Source organism: Barbatula barbatula (genome assembly GCF_947034865.1).
Source record: "Barbatula barbatula genome assembly, chromosome: 16".
NCBI classification, from domain to species: domain Eukaryota; kingdom Metazoa; phylum Chordata; class Actinopteri; order Cypriniformes; family Nemacheilidae; genus Barbatula; species Barbatula barbatula.
This window is the reverse complement of record NC_136779.1, coordinates 2806639-2822014: the sequence shown is the minus strand read 5'-3', so window position 1 is coordinate 2822014 and position 15376 is coordinate 2806639. Positions and strand designations below refer to the sequence as shown.

The window sequence follows — 15376 nt, the reverse complement described above, 5'->3', positions numbered from 1 at the left end:
AAGATGTGAGTAATCCTCCTCATATCAATTAAGCATAAATCTTGGCTTAAATTCTCTCTCTCTCGCTCTCGCTCGCTCACTGTATTTCTGTATATTGAATAAAGGTGTTAGAATGAGTCTTAATGGATGATCTTTACATTCAGCAATTGATGTCTTTTGGAGGCTTTTATTTTTTATGTTTGCCATATGCAAATACAATATTTAACTTTCAGAACCTTCGAACCTGGTGCTCTACACAAGTGAAATAATTTTAGGAGGAAGCAATTTGTAGGTTGAAATTCTGAGCACGTTCTGAAACGGTTACAGTTATGTTTCCACGTGAGCCTGGACATGATTTCAAACTGTTCTCGGCTGAACATTTTCGGCACCGTGCTAATGAATGCCGGCATCTAGAAATGTTGAGATCCACTGCTTTAGGGGTTTGGTCTTAACTCGCACTGTACCGCTTTTGTTACTCATGTGAATGAAATCCTGGCAGATGGAAAAACAGGCATAAAAACCAAAGACTTAGCCTTAAAGGAGTCATATCCGAGCCAAATACGAGGACCAGTATATGGTATTTTGTGAAATACCCCAAGTATCAAAAACACCTCCCAACCACCCACAAAACACTAGATTCAACCTTAGAATCTTGTACTGGCAAACCCCCCGCACGTTTTACTTTGTAAATCTTGTAATTTTTACAATTGTGAGTGCCGAAATGACACATTGTGCAACACTCTCGTGTCTTTTCTTGTCAGCAGGAAGCTAACAAGGTAAATGAAGGCTTTGTAGCTCAAGGGTTTGTGGGGGCATTACGTGCTAAATGAGGCTTGAATATTAAATGAATGTACTGATTCCTATCAATAGTCACACATCGGTCTGTGTCTCTCGTTTCAGCTGCATTCTAATTCAGACAAAGGCGACGGCTCCGTCAGATACATCCTAAGCGGGGAAGGGGCGGGGACTATCTTCATCATCAACGAGGTAACAGGAGACATCCACGCCACCAAGAGTCTGGACCGGGAGAAGAAATCACATTACGTTCTCCACGCCCAGGCCATCGACCGCAATACCAACAAACCCTTGGAGCCCGAGTCGGAGTTCATTATAAAAGTTCAGGATATTAACGACAATGCCCCCAAGTTCCCAGACGGACCCTTCGTCACATCTGTGCCTGAGATGTCGGAAATTGGTGAGATATTTCATTTATACATTTTTTGCAATGCAAATTTTGAATCCACACTTTCTTGATTTTTTTGTATTTTACAGTTCACTCATCCAGGGTTATACCTGTCTCAAGTGTTCATCTCAATTTTGAGTGATCCGGTTCTTTCCCGTCCTCCATGAATATTGTGGTGACGTGCAAATTTGAAAATTGAAGTTCAGAAAACACATCTGTCAAAAAATATTATACCACAGACCTGTACTGGTGTAAATGTATGAGCTGTCACTCCGTGAGATCCATCACTTCTCATTTAAATCTCCAGGCTTCACTCCGTCAAATGGCTTTTCTCTATCCAGCCCATGGCTGCTTTTATCTTTGTTTCGTGTTTTGCAGCAGGAGGTCCCAGAGGAACCAGATAGCTCTCAGAAAGCACTATGTATCCCTGCACATGATACGTTCTCTAAAATACTCCACTTCCACTGAGAGAGACATAGTAGAAATATATAGTCTATCTATGTATATAGAAAGAGAGAGAGTCCCCTCGAGCGGGGTTCACAAACCCAGAGGGATTCGTGATGGAGCTGGAAGGTTTTTATTGCCAATGTGGTAGAAATGCCAGTGCAGAAATAAGAAAAAGCTCATTTCATCTTTGACCTCAGTAAAAAGTTATTCAATTATTGAATTATTACCTTGAGGTCATTGTTTCTCACGAGCGTTTTGAATAGTAAACGCGCTGCTACAGATGTCTACCTCAGTATCTTCCACCTCAAATATATATTTTAAGAATGCTGAAAACCAAACAGTGCTGGGCTACCGTTGACACCCATATTAGTAGTTTTTCTTACTATGGTAGTCAATAGTGTCCCAGAACTGTTTGGTTACAGACATGCTTCAAAACCTCTTACGCTGATTATGCTAAATAAGCTGATATATGTTAGGTCATGTAAGCGCCTTAAACGGTTTTCTTTTACATTTTACATTTAGGCATTTGGCATTTCTTCGGGGAAAGGTAAAAAGATCTTTGCCCATTCCACCGATTTTGCTCTGCATATAAATGCCTATATCGGTTTTCTCTCAGTTTTGTTTATCTGTGCACGTCTGAAAGCGCAGTAGTAAAAGTCCCAAACGAAAGTAATAGTAAAATAACGTATCTTCGCTCTCGAATCATGCAGTTGATGTAGAAACGTCAAAATGAAGAACTATTGTTGCTTATGTATATACTGCGAGGACAGATATAAAAATACAGCTTCTGACTGTTTTCCCGTTGCATTTTTAATTACTAAACAGACTATCGACGATAACGTCACCGAACACCCGTCAAGTCTCAAACTTTGTAAAAGTGGTTTTCTGCGTAGCCGGTTTATTACTATGCATGTAAACACGTGACAACAGGTTTCTCTTTAAGCAGATTTTTGATAGATATGCATTTATTTTGTAAACTTAAATTTGTGTAACTTCCAAAAACCTGTGCTGTTAAACAGTGCAGGCAGCACCTCCAGTCATCTCGACACTATGTACTGTTTACACAATAGAGGTGCAATCCTACTTCCAAGAGATTAGAAATAAATGAGTTTTGCAAATAAAAAAGAAAGTGGGGTTCAAAAGGAAAGGGAGTAATGGACAACTTGCACGTAGTCTTCTGCGTTCTCCTCGATGTGGCTCAGTTATATCCGGGAAAAGTGTTCAGCATATATCTACATGCTGAGGTCATGGTAGATTATTTCTTTTTTTAGGGCGGTCACTTAATTAAAAACAATAAATCCTGTTTGTGATGTTAATGTGGGCTTTTATGACAGATCTTAAATTAGCAGAAGTTCACCCCCTAAAATATTTTATAAACGTATACTCATCTCCTAAATAAAAAAGCCGTCGTATGCACCCTGCAGCAGTCCATCGCTTTCTAAAACGTTGTTAGTCTCAGTAATAGAGTATATTTCATACATCATAACGACTATAAAATGACACCATACAATGATTGGTAAATGTGGATTTTAAATTAATTAGACTTAATTCATTTACAAGTGCAGATAGAGCATAACACATTAACTGTGCAAAATGTTCTGGCATTTATCCGTAACGTTATACCTACACTTTTTAAATAGGCCTATAGTTATTGACAACAATTGCATTTCCATTGATAGCATTACATTTGTCAATAAAAACGACACAACATAGTGATCCAAACATTAAATAAAAATGTGTTGGGTGTGTTGGTCAGGTCCGTGCACTCTCACGCATGAAACACTGCAGTATTTGAAGATTTCTTCTTACGTCGACAATAATGTATATGCATAAAAATCTTATTTTTAACTGTTTATGTTTCACAAGGAGCAACTGTTATGGAACTGAAGGAGAACCCAAATGCAGGCAGCGAAACGGGGATGAAGGGGTTAACAAATAGACTTTAATATAAACAGAAAACAAAAACCCACGAGGGGGTAAAAAGACAGTACACAATAACCGAAGGAGGACTTAACTAAAACAGACTAGAACTAACACTCACAAAGACTAACTAAGACTAGACTTGACTATTGAAGGTTTACGGGTACAAGGAACAAGAACGGCATACAAGTACAGCTAACAAGTGCAACGAACGAGCACAAGACAATAGACAAGAGGGCATTAAATAGGGGAACAAACACAGGATAATTACTAAGGGGCAGGTGAAGGTAATGAAACACTAATGGGAAGGCTAACGAGACAAAAGGGCGGGAAACACTAACGAGACAAAAGGGCGGGAAACACTGACGAGACACGAGAAAGCACATGTCTTTCTCACACAAAACCTAAGGCTATGCCATGACTCCGCTGCAAGACCAAGAATAAACATGACATGATAGCGGAATCATGACAGCAACACCCCATTGTAAATGCATATAACCGGAACCTTGTGAGCCGTACAGTTTCAAGACGGCTATGTGCAACTAGTCCATTGATGACAAAACCTATATTTTTGGGCCAACTTTTTGTTGAAACTTCTGCACGCTCTGCCACAGTGTGCCTGTGTTTTTCTTGCATCACTAGTATCGAAATGAAAAGATATATTTGCTGCAATAAGTACGGCAACATCACCTTAATGTCTCATTCTCAGCTGTGCCAGTTCTTTTCTGAACCTGTTTGGAAAGCTTGAAGACCATACCGCTGGCTTGATTGCACATACAAATGAAATATTTCTCTTTATGTTGTCGCACATTGGGCCTGTGGGTTGAGCTTTGTTTATTTAGGTCCCAGTTTGCTGTTGCCGTAGCAACTGAAGCCCATACGATAAGATGTTGTATTGTAAGATTTGAGTACCAGCTGCAATCAATGTTGAAGGAGTCTGTTATTGCCTGGCTGTTGTCCATTACTATTGGCAATTCATGCACAAAGTGGGTTCAAAATCCCAATTATAGATGTCTTGGAGAACACGCTGTTGTTCAACTCATATGTCTGGCCTGTGCGGTCCACTTGAGCATCACTGATTAGCTTTCTCTGGAGGTTGTGCTCTGCTTTTATGGAATATTAGTTTGATCTGATAGAGTCATTTTTTACTCATGTGATTCAGACAATTTAAAAAACAGATGCAGTGTGTTGGGTCGGAGATGCAACAGCATCTATGTTTGTCAAGTTATAGACAATTGCTAATATTTGCTCTGTTTTGTTGACCTTTGATGCATGAAAGATGATACAAAGGCGTCTGTATATTTGGAGCCTTGATTTATCATAGATGAGAGCTATTGGCATTTTGGTTCAATCGAAACCATGCCATTTTCCACAAGTGTCGTATGCTGCAAAAGTCAACATATTACATACAGTATTTAACTCAAACATTTGTTTCTCTTTTTTTTAGCACAGTTTACACTTACACCACTAGGGGAATTGTAAACTTTAAGGGATAGTTCACGCAAAAAATGAAAATTGTTGTATCTGTTACTCACCCTTGTGTCATTCCTAACACGTATGCTTTTCTTTCTTCTGTGAAACACAAAATATTTTAACTTTTTCTTAAGAAATGTCTCAGAGGTTTTGTACAATAGAATATACCAAGTCAATGGGGCCCAACGTTGTTTGGTCACCAAGATTTGTTTTAAATATGTTCTTTTGTGTTCTGTAGAAGAAAGTACTTCGTGCAGGTTTGGAATGACATGAGTGTGAGCAAATACAAATTATTTACATTTTTGGGTAAACTATTCCTTTAATTCAAGACATATTGGAAAACAAGTTTGAATACCCTTTGCAATTTTTTAACTATTGCTTGCTTAGTAAAAAGTATTGCCACTAAAACCTAAAAATACAGATATCTTTTCATAGTTTACCTTGTATTGCAGATATTCAAGGTCATTTAATGCAGAAAGTGAGCTGTGTACCGTTAGATATCGTATTGCCAAAAGAGATGGGAATTCTGCCTTCTTGGTTATGTTCTGGTAAACATGTTTATTTCGATTGTATTAAATTAAACAACGCATTCACATTGGGATTGACACCGAGTAACTATATATCTCTGGGGTAAAACCCATTTGCTTTCAATTTCAGCTTTTGTGCTGGAAATATTAATTGCACGGCATAAGCCAGAGTCCTCCAGCATCGCCTCGGCCGGCTCTTTCAGCATCTAGTAACACGTCCCATGTCGATTGATATTGATGGGATACATGAAGGAGAGAGCTAAGGTAACAGGGATCGACAGAAGAAGAGGGAAATAAATAATTAGTCCTGCTTCCTCTTATTTTAGAGGCCGGGCGTGTGGAGGCCTTTATCAGAAAGCACCTGTGAGTCCACCGAGCCCTTCTGGACTCTAGTGCGTATGCCGTGCACAGCGCTAGACCGCCGCTGTCAATATTTTGTGTGTGTGTTAGGGGCTTTATATTGCATTCCGAATCTAATTGTGTGTTGATGGTTTGTCTCTGCCACTTTGAATTGATTGACTGGACGCGAGCCAGACCCTTCAATGCTTCGGCTCTGAGAGACTGGAGAATCCAATAAGAGCTGTAAGAGATTTGCTACTGCACACACACACACACGCTCATGGTGGATGCTGGGTGTTTTCTTACTCCCTCCTATACTGTATATAAGTCTATTTCTTACTCCACCAGGCAAAAGTCCAATCGGTTTAAGAAGTAATAGCACAGTGCTTCTCGATAAGCAGCATGGATTGGGCTATAATTCATGTCTGTATTGGCCCGAGATATGGTACGGATTGAAATTCATGACCACCGTTACTGCGAGGGAGCAGTTTCAACTTGCAAAACAACGTATCTTTAGTACAGAACAACCTGTATGTGACCCTGTCCTAAGTCTCAAAATCTAATAATTTTTGAGAAGACAAGCATCAAAGTTTGATTTCAACCATTCATTTAATTCTGATTTCAATCTTTAATAGATTTTTAATGAGAGTGTGTAAAATTAAGTATATTTATTAGAGGAGGTGTGAATTATCACTCTCTTCACAAACACCTGGGAAAAACACTTATCACAAAAGTTCTCCCCAAGCAGACTTTCCAGCTGCTGCTAAAATCTGATCGAGATGTTTTTATGAAAGCTAAAAGCTGAATACAGTGCAGTGAGGGATGAGCTAACTCATTCAACCCGCTTCAGATTGAGGATTATAACCAAGATTACATTCATGTGAAACTACTGTAGCCCCGACTGCAGCTATCACGTCTCTTTAGCCAGGAACCCAGCGAGCATCTCTCTAATGCACGTTATACGGAGTAATGACAATAATTGAAAAGCTTTTGAAAATCTTTCTGACTTTAATCGGCTAGGTCTTATCACAGGAGGTGTAAAGAGAGAGAGAGTAATACAGAATAGAAACTGCAATAGAGCGGAACACTATCACTATGGGGGGACCTCATATCTCCCTATTTCGTTATTTGAACATTTCTATAATAAATCTTTTATATTTACATTTATTCATTTAGCAGACACTTTTTTTAACATTTTGTGAGTGAGCTAACAATAAGTGCAGTCCCAGATCATTAGTATTGAATTGCTCGCTCTTTATATGTGTGGGTTTTGCAAATATTGAACCAATATACAAATAGATCGAACCTGTAAAGCTATTCTTTACTCCGCAAGCACTGTTCTTCCATAAAGGCTAACGTGTTATGTATTTACGGAGTGGAGAATAACTTTTTTCTTTAAAACCTGTTAGTTGATGTTGTGTATGTTCAACATAGGCTGGTCAAAAACGTCCAATCGTCATTTGAGCTTGATTTTGGTAAAATTTTAATAATATAATGACATGTACAAGTGTATTGGCACATATTATGGCACAATATCTTTACTTATCTTTAACCAATTCCATTTACAGAAGTCGTGCCATTCGGCGGCCATGTTTGCAACGCCTCTGGGCAGTTATTCATGTCATAGCAGGTCAGCAGTCCTATTTATCTGCATGTTGGAATGCAGATATTACTTAAATCGCTGGAAAAATCACAATTGAAAAGCATATTTCCGATCAATGAGTAACCCTGAAATGGACTGTATCATAACTTTGGTTTCCTAAATTTAAATAACGTTAAAAATCACCTTTTTCACATGCTGGCAAGCGCCTCACATAAGCCTTTGTCATATTGAGCGTCGCATTATTTTCCATTCATTGTAACGGCAGTGGCGCATCTTGTTAATATACATCTTTGACTTTAATAATTTTAGAAATAAAGCACTTTTTCAGTTACCTAAAAAGTATCAGTTTTGGACATGCAAGGTTTAAACTCAACAGTGACAAAAGTAATTATTATTGTGGGTATTTTCATAGTTCTCACACACAATTTCACATTTATGTGGTTTGTATCACCAAATATACATACAAATGCAGTTGCAAATCCAATTGCAAATCTTGTTTCCAATACTGGGATGTAAAGAATACAGCCACTTTCTTTTACTGGAATCTGTCACATTTTAGTGGGACCATACTTACACCTCTTCTAAAATGGTCTCTTTTCTCTTTGTATTGTTCCTTACTTAGATTTGTGTGATTTTAAATTCTGGGCAGTTTGCTTTTTGTAGGTGGGAATAGCACAGTGTTAATCGCATGTTAATTTAAATCATTATTGCATAATGCTGTTTCAGCATATTTAGTTGAAGTCTGGTTGAGCTGGATTGCAGGACTAGAAACTGAATGAGATGGCCTTTCTCTCCTAGCCCTCAAAACTGCAGTAATTGTGTGCATACCAACTTTTGTGGTATGTTCCGTAAATCAGCCCCAAACAATGCACACTTACGGATTAAATCCTGTGAGCCGTGGTTAAGGTGATAAATGCAATGGAGAAATGTGACCTGAGTCAGTGAAATGAGCAATGACGGAAACACAAGGCAGGGGCAGAAAAGGCTTAAACTACAGGGAGATTACTCGGTTCATCTTTGATATTTGAAGAGTTTGGTTCCAAAATGAGACCATGTTTTTTTATCATGTCAACATGTTTTTATTGTTTTATTGTGTTAGGTTGCTTTAACCTTTTAGTATCATAAATCAAAACAAACCAACTGCAGTTTGATTGATATTAATTGGAATGCACAATAAAAAAACATGATTTTAAAAATGTTTTAAAACTGAGTTATCTCATTTTGGAACCAAACTCTTCATTTGTTGACTTAGTTTGGCTAGGAACAGTGCAGAAGCTCTGTCGGTGTTGAGGGAATTATTTCAGGTGTGCACAAAGCAAATGTCATGGAATCTGTTTGATGTAAAAGAAACAGATCACTGAAAAGAGAAATTGTTGTCTCACCCACATGTTGTGCTGTTTTGTGTATGTGTGGAATTGTGCAGGATGTTTGTGTCACTCTGCAATCCAATATTTACACAAACATATTTTTTAAACAGGCTTCTTTTACCTGGAGCGCAGTGTAAACAGTTCTGATGTTTACATCCAACACAGTCTATAATGAGGCGCGTTTGCCTAGAGGAGAATGACAATGACTTTGTTTATATATGCATGATGTTGCACTACACCAGTGTATATGCAGACGCAGTGTTTTGTGCTAAACGTATGGTGTCGAAGTGTCACAGCTATTTAATGAATTGACATTTCTACTCACCCACACATAACACAATTAGGTATGTTTATATCTCTCTTCAAACACACTTCTTCTTCTTTCCCCAGGTATGTCAGTTTTTCAGGTCACGGCGACAGATGCAGACGACCCCACATATGGAAACAGCGCCCGGGTGGTCTACAGTGTTCTGCACGGACAGCCGTACTTTTCCGTCGACCCCAAAACCGGTAAATTCTTTATAATTCAATGCACACCGTGCTTATTGATTTCGATGTAAACATCTGCTGGTGCGTTTTGTCAAGTAGGCGTACAATTAAAAACAATTTCCCGTAGCTTTTCTCTGTTGTTGTTCATATTAGAGATTAAGTCTCCTTCTGAGGAAACAGATGCGAGCGGTACAATACACCGCCGGCGCCCTTTGCTGTGCAGAAATGGAGCCTGACATGTCGTGCGGTATTTTTTGGATCTGGGCTTTAGAAATGGAGAGCATCCCTTAAGAATGAGGTCGAGAGAACATTGTGTAAAGGGACTGTGGAAAAGAAACAAAGATTCCGAGTGCTCTCGGGTGGATCTGCCGTTCATTAAGGGCGACCATTGTTTGTTTGACAAGAAACCATTAAATGTTAATTTACGTGCTGTATGTTTGGTCAAAAGAAGGAAAGAATAATAAAGAAGAAGGAAGGAAAGAAAGAAAGAAAGAAAGAAAGAAAGAAAGAAAGAAAGAAAGAAAGAAAGAAAGAAAGAAGTGGCCGTATGTTTTGTCTAAAGAAAGAAAACAGACAGCAGGCTCTAAGTGAAAATTGATTTTTGTGTTTGTTGCTCTCTAGCATGCATGTGGGTTTGTTTGGCTTGTATGGTTTTGATCATGTGATAGGGAAGTCATGGAATCATTTGTGCAAGCAACTGTCAAGCACTGACATTAACTGATGTATGTAATATGTGAATGCAGTTGCTTATTAAAAAAACATATTGGTTTTCTATTTGTAATGTCAATAGAAGTTTCGGGAACTATGGTTGCTGTCCATGGTGCTGAACCAAAGTCACTGCATCACTGACATATCACCGCTGTCCATGGTGCTGAAATATTCACTGCGATTCCTCTTCCTGTTAGCTCTTGATGACAGAATAAACCTCAGACAAGAAAGACAAGATCCCAAAAACGCAGTCTTTGCATGCTCACAAATCCCATCCATCAGCACTGTCAGAACGGCAGGAATTGGCTAATGCAGTCAGTCCGGATACGTGAACATTTTGCGGCCAATTTTGGGGGGAATTATATGGATCATTTTGTTTTGTACAGCTGTCAGGAGCACAGAGGCATATCTGTGACTTTGGTGAGGTTTTTGAAATGAAATGTTTAATGGAATTATAGGGAGAGACAGTATCAGCATTGCCAGACTGAGTTTATTTTAGATTGTGTACGAGGACTTAATGCATTCAGACAGAAGACATGAGAAGCCATTCAAGGGGATTGTTTGAGGGAGAGAGAGAGATTGATTCAGTCGTGCTTTAATACATTGGCCTGTTAGTGGTAGTTCAGTTTCAATCTGTCACAAAGTATCTATTGCGGTATTTAATAATGTGGACACGAATATCCCATTTTGGGATACAGTGTACACAAGTTGATATAGAGATTATCAGGAGTTTGGCTTTGATGGCAACATAAAATAAAAATGGACACTATATATTTTTTAAAAACACCATTTAGGACGTACTGTAAAGGATGCTAGCATTGATGAAATACGGTATAATACTATTTCAATATCATATTTCAAGTGTTCAGTTTCTACCCAACCCTGATTAAATGTGTATTTTTACTTAAACAATAGAGGAAATATTACAGTCGACATCTATATCAGGTATTTCATTGAGATTTATGGAACATTTTGTATGATATACATATATTATATATACTGTATATGTGTGTAGAAATATATACTGTATGTATTTATATATATAAATATATATATATATATATATATATACATATATATATTGTTTTTGAACTTGTCTTATCTGGCATGATGTTGGCATGATGGCATGCTAACTTTAGTTGATTTCAGAGGTGTGAGAAGTTTCCCACACAAATCCTTATCTACATGCTCTACAACAACAAGCTTGCTTATTTGTTATATTGTTATCTTAAAAAAACATAATTTTATGCAATATATTAAGACACTCTTATTTGGTAAAAATAATGTCTCAGACTTTAAGACCCCTTTGTGTATAATGAGGCCATGAAAATGTACTCCATATAACAGGAATGACCCATAACACTACAAAAGTATTTGGTTTGGTATTGCATCAGATTGCATTGCCTGTGGAATGATTTACGGGCTGAGAATAATGATTGCTGTTTTCCAAACAGAGTTTACAGGATAAATGACCACCAATCACAATGTGCACAATTATGATTTTGAGTACTGCTCATTTCCTGCACACCTAATCTGCACTCAGAGCCACAGGCAAACTCAAATCATCTCTTGGAAACGAGATACTATCACCTTCCACCCTTTAATGTGCTATTGAATGGCTTTGCTGGTAATTGGTGGTTAAATGTGTTCTCTAGGAATGTCAGTGAATACAAATATAGATGTGCGATTGGAAAACTACAAGAGAAAACTCTGTAAGAGTACATATAAATCATTAAGAAAGTGTCCTCCAGTGATCTTATGTTGATTGTATGATATGCGTAGCGGCATTGTTTTGTGTTGTGTTGGATCGGATGATTGTGGTCGTTAGGTCAACAGATGCTCAAAGATAATCAAGAATATCAAAACCATGACCAGGAAAGGACATGTCATTTATGGGGGAGTGAACGCAATACTTCTAATATCCTGTTTAATTTAGTCTGGCTCGTACTGTTCAAATGCCATTTAAAAGGTGCAATAAAGGGCTGTTTAGTGCTGGTTATAGCTCTGTACTTATCTATCGTCTCCATTACAAGAAAAATAAAGTTTACTTAGAGCAATTTGCTGATTTATTTATATGGTTATTTTATAAGTCTGTGTAAATCATGTAATTTTAAATGACTCCACTCAAAAACATGTTGGGTCAAAAAGGTATGAACCCAGCTGTTGGGTTGAATTAATCCAGCAAATGGTTTATATTTGACCCAACAATACGTTAAAACAACCCAGCATAGGTTAATTCAAAACCCAGTGGTGGGATTCGTCCCTTTTTGACCCAACGCTGGGTTGAAAATAAGTCAAGTCAAGTCAGCTTTATTTATATAACGCTTTTTACAAGTTTCATTGTTACAAAGCAGCTGTACCAGAAATCATCCTTTTTCCAGCTCTATCATCACAGCTTTTGTCAGGTCTGGGCATGGACTGCGTCTGGTAACCTTAGACTGCGTCCTGCCCGCTCTAGGAGCCTTGGAACAATGAGACAAGACCGGCTGAGAGTAGAGTACTGTTCTGCAATCTTTGATGCAACAAATGCATCAGTTGTTATTGGAAGTGTTCCTGGTTCCGGTTGATCTAACTAGTGCAGCTTAAAGCTTCGGAATGTATATATTATGATAGTGTAGTGTATGCTAGATTAAAAAGAATAACCCAAAATTTTGTGTCAAGATTGTAAGGCCAATTTGTCCTAACTCAAAAGTTTAGAGCAGCCTTTGAACTAAAGTTTATTTGATGAAATAAGTGCAATTTTACAGTGTTTATATACAGTATCCTTGTTCTTTTCTTCAATGAAAGTATTTTGGAAATTTTGGAATGATCAACCAGTTTAGGTCATTCTGGTCGATATGGAATAGCACAATTTCTTGTCCAAAGACACTTTATTATTTGCTAGCCCTAACATGTACATCGCTCACTAGTAAGCTAGACATTAAATTTGTTAATAGTGAGGTTGGATTTAGCCCTCCCCGTTTCTTGTTTGAGATTACTTTAGGGGAATAATTAGAATTCCCAGTTTCAGAGGCCTGATGTTGGGTAAAACATAAGAATCTCTAAATAGGCTAATTTCTCTGCTGATCAGGGAGTCTGTAGGGTTTTAGCCTTTGAGTTTTGAGCTTCTTTGACACAGATCAGAGAGTCCGTAAAAGGAAGGATTAGTTCAACTTTCTGTTCTGATCAAATTGGAGAAGCTTGTCAGTTTGTCAAGGCATTCCCCAGTCAACCATTCTTTCCAACATAATACCAACCCTTCTGTGCCGTTTTGCCTCCAGACAAAAATGGGACACGATATTCGACTCATTGCATTGAATTCAAAATTTATAGTCAAGTAATTTTTGTAATATTATTTTCAGTCTTCACCAGTTCATCCAGGCTTAACTTTAACATTAAGATACAAGAATAATAATATATAGCATAATGTTAAAGACTTGCTGTAGTCTTTTGTGAATGGACTAACTAACATCATGCTTCTAATGGCTTTCTAAACTTTGAATCTAGACTGTAATCTCTTAATTTCCAGAGGTTCACACATGACACGCTCTTAAAGATGAAATCCATTTGATGATTGGTTATAAACTGTGTTTTATCTTTGACTTCAGTGCACGGTGCTATGTTGGAACAGCCTGACAGTCGACCAGTAAAAGGGCCAAGGGTTATCTCCCTTTGCTTACCAAGATTGTCCCCCTCTAGAAATGTACAGCCTGTGAAAAAGTGAGAGAATGAGATAGAGAGACAGAAACAAAGATATGGACAGAGAGAGAGATGAGTAAAAGGCAGTTTTGTTCCCTCAGCTAACCATTCCTCAATGACGTGTGGAATTTGTGGAATTAGCCTTGCTGGATTCCATAGAGACCTCAGCCTGGTTGAGGATCATGAGAATGCAGTGGTGTTTGAAATGTTGCTGGGTTTGAAATGATCCCTCATGGGTTGCGTTCTTATAGTCATAGTGCATAGCTTTGGATGGATGGAAAGACAGGTGGTTTTTTTCGCTGGGGCTTCCTAAAAGGCCTTTTGTACATCCTAATAACAAATACCACACTTTCTACGTTTGCAGAAAGCCTGTTTCATATTTCCTCAAGAGCACTTACCAGTACCGCACAATAAACCTGAGTGATAGCTGTGGAGAGACACTCCCTCAACTCTGACGGATAAGGAAAAGGTCACAACATTAGTCTTTGTGTTGTTTTAATGGAGTGAATGGCTTTATGCCAGAGACTTCGGTAGCCTTAGGATCCTAGGTTAAGTAATGCTTCAGTCGAGGTAATAGCTCACGTACACTACTGGGCAGAAATGATGGCAGGGCAAAAATGGAGTTATGGCATTAAAGTAAGACAAATGGATGTGAGATTCAGTCTGTAGACTTTACAAATATTCTTTGTTTGCTTGTAAATAATTTTGTGTGTTTTAGAAGATGGTTTGTAATAGTTGCATATAATACATATACAGTAGGGGCCAAAAATGTGGTTCAGATGGTTTATTTGTACAGTATTCGTTTTTAATGCCCCCTCAGATTAGCTTAATATGAGGTGTGTGGTACAAGATGGACAAAACACCAAGCTTTTAAGCAAAGGTGTACAGTACTTTTTTACTCTCAAGTATATGTTTACTGCTCTACATTATAAAGACTATTTTATACTTTTTACTCTGCCACATTTCATAAGTACATGTACGTTTACACTAAACAATAATTTAAACCCGGGAAAATATATTTGACCCAACAATGGATTGAAAAAAAGCATTTTGGGTTGAAACAACCCATCATAGGTTCATATACAACTCAACAGGTTGGGTTCGTGCCTTTTTTGACCAAAGGCTGGGTTGAATATAAGACTGCATGTAAGTAAATATAAAATATTGTACTTTGTTTCTTTTACCGAAGTTTTAGGCTCAAAATAATTACTTGAGTAAGAGTAAAAATGTAAAAAAAATTGTATACTTTTTTATTAAGGGTAAAAAACATGTAAAAATATTTTTCAAATTAAAGCACTCTGACAAAGTACATATTCTTGAAAATCACCATCCCTGCTTTTTATGTATTTCATGGACAAAATTATCAGAATTAGACAGAAATAAACTTATCGGGAATATGGGTTTTTGTTAAATATATAAAAAAAAACACACAACGGTCAGAGGAATCGAACCATACATTGACAATTGTTTTATCAGTTATTCATATTTTGTTGATCCATTCTTGTTACTGTCTACAGCAGTCCTTCTTTCGGGTTTTGACTCAAGAAGCTCTGTAAAGTTGTGTGTAATGTTTTGCCAAAAATCCTGAGCTTTAGTTTACACTCGAAGCAAATCCACATTGTCTTATTGTCATTGAATGCCATATTTAAAGGAAGATTTTAAC

At 37.7% G+C, this 15376-nt stretch overlaps 1 protein-coding gene across 2 annotated transcripts in view; it reads left to right on the top strand.

Moving 5' to 3' along the window:
- The window catches only part of LOC306905367 (cadherin-18), a 100869-nt gene that overhangs the window by 50297 nt on the left and 35196 nt on the right, over positions 1–15376 (top strand). For both annotated transcript variants that reach the window (XM_079475931.1, XM_079475932.1), the window contains exons 3-4: positions 880–1174; positions 9229–9348. In XM_079475931.1, coding sequence (XP_079332057.1) covers positions 880–1174; positions 9229–9348 — 415 coding nt within the window. The remainder of the gene's footprint in view (positions 1–879; positions 1175–9228; positions 9349–15376) is intronic.